Source organism: Dendrobium catenatum, unplaced genomic scaffold (genome assembly GCF_001605985.2).
Source record: "Dendrobium catenatum unplaced genomic scaffold, ASM160598v2 fragScaff_scaffold_43, whole genome shotgun sequence".
Lineage (NCBI taxonomy): Eukaryota > Viridiplantae > Streptophyta > Magnoliopsida > Asparagales > Orchidaceae > Dendrobium > Dendrobium catenatum.
Window position 1 is genome coordinate 1978496 of NW_021318505.1, and position 13801 is coordinate 1992296.

Consider the following 13801-nt stretch of genomic DNA (forward strand, 5'->3'; position numbering starts at 1 on the left):
AAAAAAAAAAGAGAGGAAAAGCTTCTAGAATGAGAACATATTACTACAACTGAGATCCTGAGTATAACACTGTTTCCAGCGCAAACATGAATATACTGTACAGCCCACAAAATTGGAGAGATTATTCTGTGCGGAGACAACACTGTCCGGAGACCAACTATATACACCACGTCAGTAGTACTGAGCGGTACCGAGAAATACCAAGCACAGGGATGACATGACGCATTCTGATTGGTCTCTTGACAGCGTTCGTATCCGCACAAAATAATTAATCACAAAATTATGATGAGGGTAGAGATAGGGAAAAAATAATTAATGGGTATTAATTTTTTAATTAGAGTTATTATGCTATCTTAATATTTTTAACGGGTTATAATAAAACCTCTTATGAAGGAGAAATTATTAGGTTCGGACATCAAACAGAGAGAATCATCCGAATTTCTCTTTCTCTATAATAAAAGCGTAGTCAAAGTGCAGTTACTATAGCAGCTGTGCTCTACTGTAGCAGATACGCTTTAACTGCACTTTGACTGCGCTTTTACTGTAGACAAAGAGAAATCCGGATAATTCTCTCCGTCCGGTATCCGCAACTAATAATTTGAGATAGGGCATTGAAAACAAGATGTAAAACTCCAGCACCTCTTTGTCGAAATTAAGGGCACCCTGTATTGCCCAAAATATTAAGATCCAAAAAGAGGATTTAGGCTTCACATCTTATTTTTGATGCCCTACCTTCTCTTAAGAGGAAGAGATAAGACATCGAGAACAAGATGTGAAACTCCAACCACTCATTGCCAAAACTATCTAAAGCTCCAAGAAGAGGATTTAGATTTCACATCTTGTTTTCAATGCCCCAACTCCTCTTAAGAGGCATATTTATAGCCTACAAGAAACATTAAGATAGCCAAATAATCATAATTAACAAACTAATACTCACTAAATGCGTATCAGATTATTTATTCCCTATCAGGTGGTCTCCTCTACACATCTATATTCCTATATCTCCTTCCAGATCCTTCCTGTAACTCTCAGTTTCAACTCTTTCTGGTCGCCGCCTGAGAAGTAGAGGGCAAGGCTCCTCTGCACAATGAGCCCATCATAACTGTCGCGGACCGTCTTATGGTGAGTCCGGATGCTCCGCGGCACACCCTGATACGTCATTTTCCGACCGTTGCCTCCTACCTCAAGGCAATACCCAAACTTTCTCGCTTCTTCTTCATCCCCCAAGAATCTGAGGAAGGCCATGTAAACTGGTTGAGATCCTAGCGGGAAAGCTTCAAAGTGCAGACAGAAGTACTGGCCAAAGCAGCTGAAAAGCTGAAAGCCAAAACATAAATCAGCAACTGATTGATGCCTATAATTAACTTCGAGGATATTTTAGACTAAGGCTTCGTTTAAGACAGCTTTTTTAGAAACAGTAATAAAGTTGTCCCAAACGAAATTTAACTTACAGTTAGTGTCCATGTAACATTTTCAACTGAACATGGGTCTTGTTTCACATAGCGATGATTAAAGGTGCAGCCATTTTGCAGGTCCACCTCATGACTATCCCTCAAATGTGACAAAAGAGATGAAATGCCTCCTGTGAAGAGGCAGTTCTGGCCTGGATGAGGACATGAATAAGGCCTATATGAGCATTGTGATTCATGCACAACCTTACTATAATAAGGAAACATTTGTTCACATCCCAGCTGATGGTAGGTACATGGCAAGCACAGAGAAACTGCAAGTTTCTCCAGAGCTAAGCATCTTATGTTGCCAATATCCTTTCTGCAAATAGGGCACTTATTATTCACTCTGCTTTTGCAGGCAGAACACAAGGTGTGGCCACTAGGACACTGCAATTATACCAAGAAAAGAGCCATCATTAAGAAACTTAAAAAGAAAATAATATAAATGAAAAATCTATGAGGTAAAAAATAGATAGTTTTGAAGCCATTTAATGTATATAGCTGAGGTCAATCTGTTGTCGTGCAGAGACAGCTCATATTGGCCTGTTGGTTGAGAGCTTAGGCTTCCAACTAATAGGTCTTGAGTTCGAGTCTTTGTGTATGCGTTGTGTGTTTGAGTTTGCCTTAAATGACCTAAATGTCTTTTTATTCTCCCTTTATTTCAGGTGATTAAAAATATCTATAAATGAGCAAATCAAGAAAGTAAAACAAAAAGTGAGCAATTAAATAAAAAGAAATTTAATCATTTTCCCATAATTTTTCTCCATGTTGCTGGTGAATTTTGGCCCATTTACTCAAATACTTCTCTAAAGTCTTAGTTCTGTTTACTTAGAGGAAAACTAAGAGATGGCGGCATATAATTGAACTCAATAGCTTTAATTAGTTTATGTGACTAAAATAAAGTTTTTAAAAATAATGAAAACAGAAAAGAAAATCTACAGAACCAAAAATTAGGTTGATTGCTTTAATAATGTTATATGTACCAAAAAAGTTATATGCATGTATGACTAATGATATTAACAGTTCAACGTTTTACTTCAGCCTATTGAGACTTCCAGATGTGACAACAAGAGAATCAAATAAAATTGATGTTTGGAAAATATATAACAAAATAAAACTCAGGGTTTGGAAAATATACAAACCTGTTGGATTGGTGGAAACATCGAATTGCTGCAAATTGGACACTCCAATAGATCATCAATACTATCATTATGAACTAGAATGTTCATTTTGGCATGCATCGCATTAGACTCCAAACTAGCCTCTCCGGAGGCTTCTGATGTGCATATAGACTCCGAAGGTGCAGAAGGAGAGCACGATTCATCCAATTTCTTCGACTTTATAGCAGATGATGATCCCGTGTTTGCCTGCTTCTTTCCCAGCTTGAGATAGGTCATATTTCACAAGAGTGAGATGACACTTCAGTTTTAATTCTATCCAAAACAACACTGCTGAAGTTGATCTGTTATGAAAAGCTCAAAGGCCTACAATTCTGTGCAATGAATATGGCCCATAAGTGCATTATACGTACAGAGAAACATAACATAATAAATGAACAATGACTGCAACTTGAGCTTATAAGAAATGAGAAGGAAACAGAGTGTGCCAAAAAAGAGTGAACTAAAGTTCAAACGGCATGCATGCGGGTCATCTCATACTGATGTGGGGCAGTAATCTTTGGATCGTTGGAAGAAGAGGATGAAAGAAGGGATTTCCCAATCCATGGAACAAAGACAAACAACAAGCTTCTAAAGTTTCAAATAATATTTTATCAATGTGTCACATTCCTCTTACACATTCCATATATATAATACTCAAGTAGGGAAAACCTAGATAATCCTAGAAGATTCTAGAAAATTTGTAACAACTTTTAACAAACTAAATAAAATAACCTAAGGAACATTCTAAGTTAAAATACTCCGCATCACATACTCAAAAAACCATGAGATGAATCGGGAGCCGTAATGTTAAGAGAAATATATATTTGACTTCTAACAAGAAATGCTAAAAAAAGCAATTTTGCTAGCTATAAACCATGTTGTGAAAAACCAACCATGATGCCAAAAGCCTAAAGAGAAGCTTGAACATAAATTTTATATGCCAAATAATTTTATAATTATGTACTGAAAAAACTGCCGCATAAGATAGCAACCCTTGGTCCAATGGACGATAAATCAAATTTAAACATATTCAACATTCATTAGGCTGTCAGGATATACTGATTTGGAATATTAGAAGGCCCAGAACATGATATCGTATTGTTTTTTTTTTCAACATTCAATACTTCAAAATAAATTTTCGATAGGCATATTAAAAAAAAAACAAGAACATATAAGAAAATGCTTTTACTTGCAACATATCAATTATGCCATAGAATAAAAGAGACCAACAGGAAGAACAATTTAACAAGATTATGGATTTGGATTGATATGGTCCATCGGATGTACTTAATTGTTAATTTAGCCCAAATATTCTGAATTGCATTTTTTGGGTTGAGATAACATAATATGCTAGAAACATCAACAAACAGATAACTAATGCAGATAATCTTTTAAGAGAATTGATTGATCAAACATGAAATGGCATTAGAATAGTGGAAGTGTGGTGCCTAGATTTGCTAAAATTGAAAAGCACATAGGAGAGCAAATGGATGCAATCATATAATATAAAATATACATGGATCCAATTTTTTTTTTAAGTTGAGATCCACGAATATAATGTAAAACCTAGTGAATATATTACATTCTCAGGGAAATTCCTTGAAGAAAAATTTTCATCTGCATGGAAGGATGGGTTGGGGTTTGTCCCTTCAGAGGATGGTCACTTTGGACAACCAGAACACCTAACTAGATTAAACTTTTAAGCTCACACTTCAACCAAATAAGCCACTCACAGAACATTGAAAAAAAATTACAAACACAACATAAACATAGGTTTAGGACCAAAATTTCAGGTCAACACCTCTGTCCGAGGAGAGACAATTACAAGAATGCTGAACGAATAAAAAAAATGAGGCTTGCTGAGCTTTGTTTGGGACGACTTTCTTACTGCTTCTTAAAGCAGCTTTCTAGTACAAAAACTTTAATTTTTATACTAAAAAACTGCTTTAAGAAGCACTAAAAAAAACCGTCCCAAACGAAACCTAAGTTTGAAAATTTATAAAAGTTTACATGAGACAGTCAAACACATGTCATGGGGCCTGAAGCTTTGTGCCCATAAGTTGGGTTCAGTTAAAACTCATATTGTTCTACATGTGCTTTGGAATGCTGACACTCAGATAATACAAAATAGAACAAACCAAATTACTAATTGAAAGAAGTACAAAATTCGTGATTGGGGTAGACCAGATGATCTTCATCAATCATGAGACAGGGTCCTCAGAAATCAGTTTGGTTCAAACTTCAAACAACCAAATGATCTATTAAAGACAAAAATGTGGTCCCATAATACAAAATTAAACACTCATATACGCAGTTCAATTTGTCATATGTAAAAAGTATTAAAATGTAACAAAATACGGTATTCCATAAACTGTGAAAATCATAAAAAACGTAGAAGCAGGCACGCAAGGTCTCTCCAATTGAAGCAAAAGCGTTTGAGAACTAAGATACAAAATAATGTTATAAAATAATAAATCCAGAGTACAATGCTAGTTTAGTACCAGAAAGGGCCGGATTCTCCCAAATCTTCAATCCTCTGTCCGCAAAAGCCAAAAGAAGAACTTAAGCATCAAATCTCTCATCGGCTCGGTAACAGTTATAAAACCAAATACAAAATCACCCAGTGCTACCATAATTCAAACGCCCAAACACAGAGACCAAGGGGGAAGACACACCAACAGAAGTGAAAACACCAAACAAACAACATAAATATACCAATTATCATCTCCATTCCTCAACTAGTTATGAAGCTCTATAGTCTCTACTAAGCCATTAAATAATTCTGTTTGCAGCAGTTCACCCATATGCAAAACCAACAAGGAGTCACAGACATAAGATAAGATTCAGCAGTAAAGAAATCAATCCTTGACAAAGCAAGCATAAATGCAGATTAACAAAAGGAAAAAAAACAACACATCAAGAGGGTACTACAAAGCAAACAAGAACTTCCAGCACAACACCAATACAAACACAAAGATTAACACAACCACATTTAACCAATAAAAAAAAGCCCTAGATCGGAAAGAAACAATCAAGAAGTTGCATGAGCTGAGCAGATCGAAACTCTATCCGATCAAATTGAAGTAACCCTAAACCGATTCAACAGGACAGAAATGAACTTATACCTTTCGATCCGTAACAAGAACGAGGATAACTGTTATCTCTTCCTTCTCCTCCTTTTGAATCGCAATGCTTACGAGTTCGCAAATCTATCTTTACGTCTTGAAAGCGGCGAGAGCTGAGACGGAAATGCGGATGAACGCTTGAGGGTAAATAATTTCGAGTCGGAGATTCCAAAACGGTTTTATTTTGTGCAGAAAAAATCCCCGCGTTTATTAAATCATTCACACGAATCGCAAAGCACGATGTACGACGATCCAGCATTTTCCACCGTAGTAAATTGGTAAATTTTCCCAAAGCACCGAAAGTTACTTTGCCGAATTCAAATCCGAGATTTCGGGAATGATGAGTTATAATTTAACGGTAATTAACTACGAGTAGCATTAGTTAGTTAATGAGAGTAGGCTGGCACGGCGATACGTGGCAGTTTGAATATTAAAGTAAATTACTCTTTTACCCTGAAATTAAATGCAAGTTTGCTAATTTTGTTTTTCGTCGTTTGCAGGTTGAACACAAAAACTGAATGAGGAAGCTGATAAAAGCATAACAACAACATCAAGACTTTATCCCACTATGTGGGATCGGCTACATGAATCCTTTTTCTCCATTGTATCTTATTAAAAGTCAAATTCTCATTTAAATCTAATAAAAAAAGATCATTCCTAATATTTTCTAACCAAGTCTTTTTAGGCCGCCGTTTTATGTGACCAAACCATCTAAGGCGACTCTCTCTAATCTTATCTTCTACTGGAGCTACTCCAACCTTTTCACGTATATGCTCATTTCGTATCCTATCTCTAAGGATAAAGCCACTCATCCACCTAAGCATCCTCATCTCTGCCACACTTAACTTAGTATTATGCTTCTCTTTTAATGAACAACATTCGGCACCATAAAGCATTGCAGACTTCACTACTATCTTATAGAACTTTCCCTTAAGTTTGAGGGGTACATTTCTATCACATAAAAAGCCCGATGCATTCCTCCACTTCAACCATCCAACTTGAATTCTGCTGATAATATCCCCATCTATTTCACCATCACTTTGAACAATAGATCCAAGATATCTAAAACGTGTACTCTTATTAATGACTTGATCGCCCAAAGTCACAATCCCATCACTAGGTCTATTACTACTAAAATTACACTCCATATATTCCGTTTTAGATCTACTCAAGCGAAAACCTTTAGACTCTATGGTTGACCTTCATAATTCAAGTTTACCTCAACTCCCTCTCTAGTCTTATCAATAAGAAGAATATCATCAGCAAAAAGCATACACCAAGGTACATCTTCTTGCAAATGTCTAGTGAGAACATCAATGACTAAAGCAAAAAGATATGGGCTTAAAGCTGATCCTTGATGTAACCAAACCGAAATAGGGAAATACTTGGTCAATCCACCTTGTGTTTGAACACAAGTAATAGCTCCTGCATACATATCTTTAATGATTTGAATATAAGAATTATTGACTCCTTTCTTTTCAAGAACTCTCCATAGCACTTCTCTTGGAACTTTATCATATGCTTTTTCTAAATCAATAAATATCATATGTAGATCCTCCTTATTTTCTCTATATTTCTCCATCAAACCTCTTAATAAATGTATGGCTTCCATAGTCAACCTACCCGGCATGAATCCAAATTGATTTTGAGAAACATTAGTATCACGCCGCAACCTATGCTCCAAAACTCGCTCCCATAGTTTTAAAGTATGACACATTAACTTAATACCTCTATAATTCGCACAATCTTGTACATCACCTTTATTCTTAAAAATAGGAATTAACACACTCATTCTCCACTCATCTGGCATCTTCTTAGTCTTCAAAATAGTATTAAAAAGTTTAGTAAGCCATGAAATTCCTTCATCTCCTAAGCATTTCCACACCTCTATTGGAATATCATCAGGTCCAACAGCTTTTCCACCCTTCATTCTATTTAAAGCCTCTCTAACTTCAGTTTTACTAATACGCCGATAAAAATAAAAATCTTTATTTTCATTTAGGGTGCTAAGGTCACTACAGTCAATCTTATTTTCACAATCTTCATTAAAAAGTTTAGCAAAATATCTCATCCATCTTTGTTGAATATCATCTTCTAAGAAAAGTATTTTTTGATCTTCATCTTTAATACACTTCACTTGAACTAAATCCTTACTACTCCTATCTCTTTGTTTGGCTAACTTATATATATATCTTTCTCCCTCTTTAGTATCTAATCTATTATATAAATCACTAAAAGCTAATGCCTTTGCATCGCATATTGCTTTCTTAGCATCCTTACGAGCCACTTTATATATTTCCCAATTATCAGAATTTTTAAAATTAAACCAATTTTTATAACAAAGCTTCTTATTTTTAATTTTTTCTTGCACATTAGGATTCCACCACCAACTATTTTTACTATTGGGAGCTTTTCCCTTTGATACTACCAAACACAGTTATGATAAAATGATGTTATGTAGGATCAATGAATAAGGCAAGAGAGCTTTGGGTTATAACACCTTTCTTTTAGTTACAAGAAACCTGATATCCAAAGCCAAATTTCATATAATAGATTCCCGAGCATCCTTTATTGCTCTTTCAGGTAGACCATGTATTAAATAATCATGTGAGGAGAAAGAATATTATATTAAGGTTACTTGCTGGCGTTTTCAATTCATGAAGTTACTATGTATAAAGATGCTTCATACTATATACCTAAAAAGTAGATTATCTTCTCTAAGAATCTCAAACTGGCTGAAGAAGTAAGCATAAAGGAGTTCCTAGCATGGATGCAATTCTTGCAACATTGACTTCATCCAAGTATATCAATGGAAGGTGTGGCATTCTAACCCAAATTAGGGAAGTTAATCCTTTCAAGGAATTTGGTTAAAATTGAGAAGACCACTTATCAATACCTACCACATGTCCCTTAACATACCAAGGACCTCCATCTAATATATTATCCACAGCTTCAATAGAAGAGAATGAGCACAAAACCCATCCTAACGAAAGAGAAGTTAGGTTGAATTTACCAAAATGAAGCCACTGTCTATGAAGTTCTTCAGCCATCAACTATAGAGGGATATCACTTTCAAAAATTTTAACCATAATAGAATATTTGACTGTCTCTTAATTCGCCATCACTCCAGGCTCAAATAGCTTAACAGCTATACCATCTTCCGACAGGAAATATTTTTCTTTTGAAAAATTAATTTTAATATTTGGTCTCTTCGCCTGTGGATTTCTAGCTACCTTGTCTACAAGTAGTTCCTTAACAGGATTAACATTTAAAACTCTCTCTTAAACATTTCCATAAATATTAGAAGGCTTAACTGAAGGAGAATTTTAAACATTTCCATAAATATTAGAAGGCTTAACTGAAGGAGAATTTTAAACATTTATTTTAATTAAAAAAAATAAAAATTATAATTATTCGAACTATCTTTAAAAATAAAATTAAAAATTAAAAAAATAAAATTGATCCCAACAAAGCTCTCTAAGTTTATTTTTTGTGTTTTTTAATTAAATATATTTAGTGTTAACGTATAAATTCAATATATGAATAATTTAATTTTAGCGAAATAATAATAATGAAATTTAAAATTCTCATCAACTTAAGCTTAGTTGGAACAATTTTTTGTCATTAATTTTTTTATTACTTTACATATAATTTCATACTAATAATTCAATTATATTAAAAATAAAAAAAATAAATTCATTATATCCAACATTTTAGAAATTATCGACAAATTTAAATAATAAGAATGATGATTATACAAAATATATTTTGATTTATTGTCAGTTAATGCGTTCCAGGTGGATTAACACTGAAGAGGCGGCTTTAAACCATATTTTTAACGGAGTTATTAGCTCTTAATCACAATTAAAATTAGATATTAGTCTTAAATGAGAAAATAGATTCCAACCAACACGGCACCTCAATTTAATTGTGCTAGACTTTAATCACTCATTCTCAACTACCATTAGAAATTATAAGCAGTTAATTAATTAAATAATTACTTGGCACCTGCTGGCTGCTGCTATTTGTTCTTATATCTATTTTGGAACGCTGGCATTTAACCGAATTGACTGGAAACTGCTACGGGTCCTTCACAGTTTTTGACCGTAAATTTGTCCAAGCTCACATTTTTTTTTTCAATTTTCTGTAAAACTACTAAACTACCCTTTCGTCTGTTTTTAGTATTTTTTAGTAATTCTGCTTTTATTAAAAATAATCAAATTTTAATTAAAGTAATTTAAATAAAAAGGGGATTTACAAGTATAGCATCTAAAATATTATGATTTTAATATCTAAATTTTATTAGGTATGTCATCTCATCGAACTCATGGTTTGATTTGCTTATGTCCTTGCACGAGTTCGAGCTCACTAGACGCATTGCTTGGACCCAATAATGGCCTGATGCCCTCGCCCATGCGCTTTGCAAGATTTCATTGGTATTAGTGTTGTCAATATATTTTAGCATCGATGCCTTTGCTTATGAGCTATCATGAAAGATAAGGAGAGATGGGACGAGAGGGAATATTTATTGAGGTGAAGGAATAGTTACGAGAAATATAATCAAGTTTTCATGACAATATGAAAAATCACATATTCTCAAACTACCAAACATATTTTTTCTAAATAAAACATGATACCGAACTACTCAAGAAATCGTAAGGGAAAAAAAGAAGAAGCTAGAAACAATCAGATTGTCTTAGGCTTTGTTTGGGACATCTTTCACGTTGTTTTCTAAAGCAGTTTTTTAGTTCAAAAAATTTTGAATTATAAATTTTGTGTTAGAATACTACTTAAAAAATATTAAAAAAGCTATCCCAAATGAGGCCTTAATTATTTATTTGAAGACCCTTAGTTGGTTATGGATTAAAATATTATTTAGAGAAGGATGTGAAAAATAAAAATAAAATTATTATAAATAAAAAGGATTAAATATAATCTAATTTTAAATAACAATAAAAATATTTTATATCAACATAAATTTCAAAATAGTTAAATTTATTTTAAAATTCATGTAATATATATTCTATTTTCCTCCAAATAAATCAATTTTTTTAGTAAAATTTAATACAAAATTTTGCCAAGAATTTTTTGTGGATATTTAATTGAAAAAGTAAAATTAAAAATTTATTTGGGACAATTTTCTTATTAATGTCTAAATCAGTTTTTTAATATAAAAATTTCTAAATAAAAAAATTTTGATATTAAAAAGTTATTTTAGAAAACCCTCAAAAAGTTGTTCCAAAAAAAGCCTCAAAGCAAATTTAATAATTTTGAAAAATTTTCAATACAAAATAAATTGAATAATATCAAAATTCAACCTTAATAAAAATTGGATGAACTAATTTTTTGTCTATTTAATTACTATATTTGATCTTCATTACCTGTAATTGTCTTCCCATTGCCTCCTCAGGAATTGCAGAATCTCCATACTGTAACAGACTTATCTCTATCCAGATAGAGATAGAGAGAGATAAAGGAGAGAGAATCTGAGAGAAGAGAGAGTGAGTTATGGAATTAAATAAGTTGTAGGATCAACATACGTGGTATTTAAGAAGAAGGGATTCGAAGGATAATGGGCGAGTGGGGCCCGAAGACGGTTTATTACCGTCCTACGTGACGCATGGGATGTGGTCGCCGGCTGTGGTGTACCGCCCCCTCGGCCTCGGCCAATCAGAGAGTCACGCGAGGCGGCTACGTGGTGCGTGCGATCTTCTCTTGCTGAACGTCTCTTCCAAGCGAAAAATTATTAGGTGCGGAGTGCAGACGGGGTTAGAATCGTCTGCACAGACACAGAGTACCGAGCGGTGAATTATTGCGTCCGGTCACTAGACGTCCCGACATCCAATTCGGTGACATCACGTCACCCAAATATACTGAATCTCGATGTATTTGAGTGACGTGGAGACACCGGATTGGTGTCCGGACGAATCCGGACACCGGACACAATAATTTGTCCTTCCAAGCTAAAAATAATGTAGGTATTAGTGAGGACGGCGTAGATTTGAATGAACAGATCAAATAAGAGATCGACATGTGTCCCATATAGTTTATGTCATTTTTTTTGTGTGGGGAAGATTTAGATTATTTTTAAAAATAATTTTAAAGTTTACTACGGCAAAATTTTGTACTTATATTTATTAATTATTAATTTAATTGAGTAAATACAGGACAGAGGCTTTCAATATAATTTAAAAGTCATTATAAGTTTATTGAATGTATTATTCGATATTCAAACAATGTGATGTGAGTTTGTTTTTTAAAAAAATTCTGTTTGAGAGTTTAATTAGGGTTTATTATATTTAGAATCAAAGCTTAAAATTAGCATCAAAGAATTTTTTTAATATTAATGGATTCACAATTATGTAATAAGTAATAGATCATTAGAAAATATATCACGACATTTTTTTTCGTAATGATTATTTGGGGCGCTTTTAAAATCGAAGTCAAAACCCTCATTTTGCATCGCATTTGATCGTTACTATGTGCATCGATTTTAACAAGTGTAAATAACACCAATTTTAACCACTGTTAAAATTCCCCCACCTTCCCAATCTTATATGCGTTCGACGCTCTTGGCTTGCCCTCTTAATTCCCTCATCTCTCTTTCCTCTTGTTTCGTGCATTCAGTGACCCTTAGCCTTTGATCGAAGCGAAAGATTGTGTCGAAGCCCTCATTAGCTCGCTCATACTAGTCTCTCGCTTCTAGTTCTTCCTCTCCTTGGCCCATTTGTCCCCAATCCTGAGCTCACGCTCCTGTGAGCATGCGGCCTTATTGCATCTAAGCCTAACTTGTGGTTTGATTTGAAATGCTTTTATCATCTTTCTTTTGTTTTACTATTCTTTTGTATATTTAGTTGAAATGCTCGTGTTGCTGTGTAGTTTCATTCCTATTGTTGTGCTCTTTCTATTCCTAGCTTTGTATGATTTTCTATTATTTCAAAATTGTTATATTATTTATGCTTATTTTATTTATTTTAATTTGTAAATATGAGCAAGAAAATTCATATAAGACGTAGGGGTTGTACAATATGTGCTGATATATAGAATATGTCGTTAGGTATACAAATTCACATTGAGGTAAATGAAAATAACATCCCCTATAACAACCTTGACCCTATAACAACCTTGAGTCTATTCTGCTTGGATCATATCTTGGGGTTATTGCAAGAGATCCTATTTTAGCTCCAATACCTTTCTCTGATAGTAGAAATAAGGGTATTGAGCATTTCAAGAAGAAATGTTGGTTAAAGTTGAAATATGTAGAATTCATTATAAATCTAAAATTTTTAGTTATGTATTATTTACCATCTAACATTGTCAACTGTAGTTTAAGTTTGAGTTTCCTGGCCATATACGTCATTGGATTCTTCAATCCCTTAGTATTAAGTAGTGTAATTATAAAATCACTTTGAAGGTTGAGTACTGAGACAATAAACCATTGAGAAAATTATGGATAATGTTCCAACTATAATTGATCAAATGCAATGGTTGCCAACTTGTTACACAAAAATCAGAGGACAAGGTAAGTATTAAGATTAAGTTTGATTGTTAAAAATTTAGTACTAAAAAGTTTTAAATAACATTATCATGTATCACAAAAAAAAGGCTACAAAAAATTCTACCAATGTCCAAAATTAAACTTGTCTTTACACAACGAGTCATGTGAGCTCAGTTCGGAGAAAAAAAAAAGTATAAATTTAAATGTTTAATTATAACTACTAAATGCTTTATTTTCAAACTTATATTATTATTATAGTTTTTTTTTGTTGTTTTTTAAGGACAAATTGTAATTATAGAAAATCAATATGATGCACAAAGATGAAACGTGATCATTTGAAGACGTTATATAAGTTCTTCAAAAGATTTAATTATATGTAATTGTAATGTAGACGCATGTATGTAATTTTCTTGCTGAGGAATGGCTTATTCATGAAGAAAGAAACATTGAAGCTAATGAGAGAATCTTTTGTTTAATTATTGGATCAGAACATTCAAGTTGAGTTTGAACCCAATAAATTGGTGTCAAGCCGACTCGATACTTTCATTAAAGCATAACCGAAGTAGG

At 33.4% G+C, this 13801-nt stretch overlaps 1 protein-coding gene across 3 annotated transcripts; it reads right to left on the minus strand.

Moving 5' to 3' along the window:
* LOC110107250 (E3 ubiquitin-protein ligase DIS1-like) lies at nucleotides 1-11250 on the minus strand. Of its 3 annotated transcripts, none has more exons than XM_020837451.2 (4): nucleotides 11118-11250; nucleotides 2594-2943; nucleotides 1452-1838; nucleotides 1-1317 (listed from the first exon to the last, which is right to left on the minus strand). In XM_020837451.2, the coding sequence occupies exons 2-4, from the start codon at nucleotides 2846-2848 to the stop codon at nucleotides 997-999; spliced, it is 963 nt and encodes a 320-aa protein (XP_020693110.1). In that variant the 5' UTR covers nucleotides 2849-2943; nucleotides 11118-11250; the 3' UTR covers nucleotides 1-996. The 3 variants fall into 3 exon arrangements, with proteins under 3 accessions (XP_020693110.1, XP_020693108.1, XP_020693109.1); XM_020837449.2 differs by lacking the exon at nucleotides 11118-11250 and adding an exon at nucleotides 5737-6376; XM_020837450.2 differs by lacking the exon at nucleotides 11118-11250 and adding an exon at nucleotides 5113-5157.
* Between the last annotated feature and the right edge of the window lie 2551 nt (nucleotides 11251-13801).

Coding starts and splice junctions, on each gene's coding strand:
- LOC110107250 (XM_020837451.2), bottom strand. CDS start 2,848: ATGACCTATCTCAAGCTGGGAAAGAAGCAGGCAAACACGGGATCATCA. Junction 1,839..2,593: donor TGTTTCCACCAATCCAACAG/GTTTGTATATTT, acceptor GTATAATTGCAG/TGTCCTAGTGGCCACACCTT. Junction 1,318..1,451: donor ATGTTACATGGACACTAACT/GTAAGTTAAATT, acceptor TTTGGCTTTCAG/CTTTTCAGCTGCTTTGGCCA.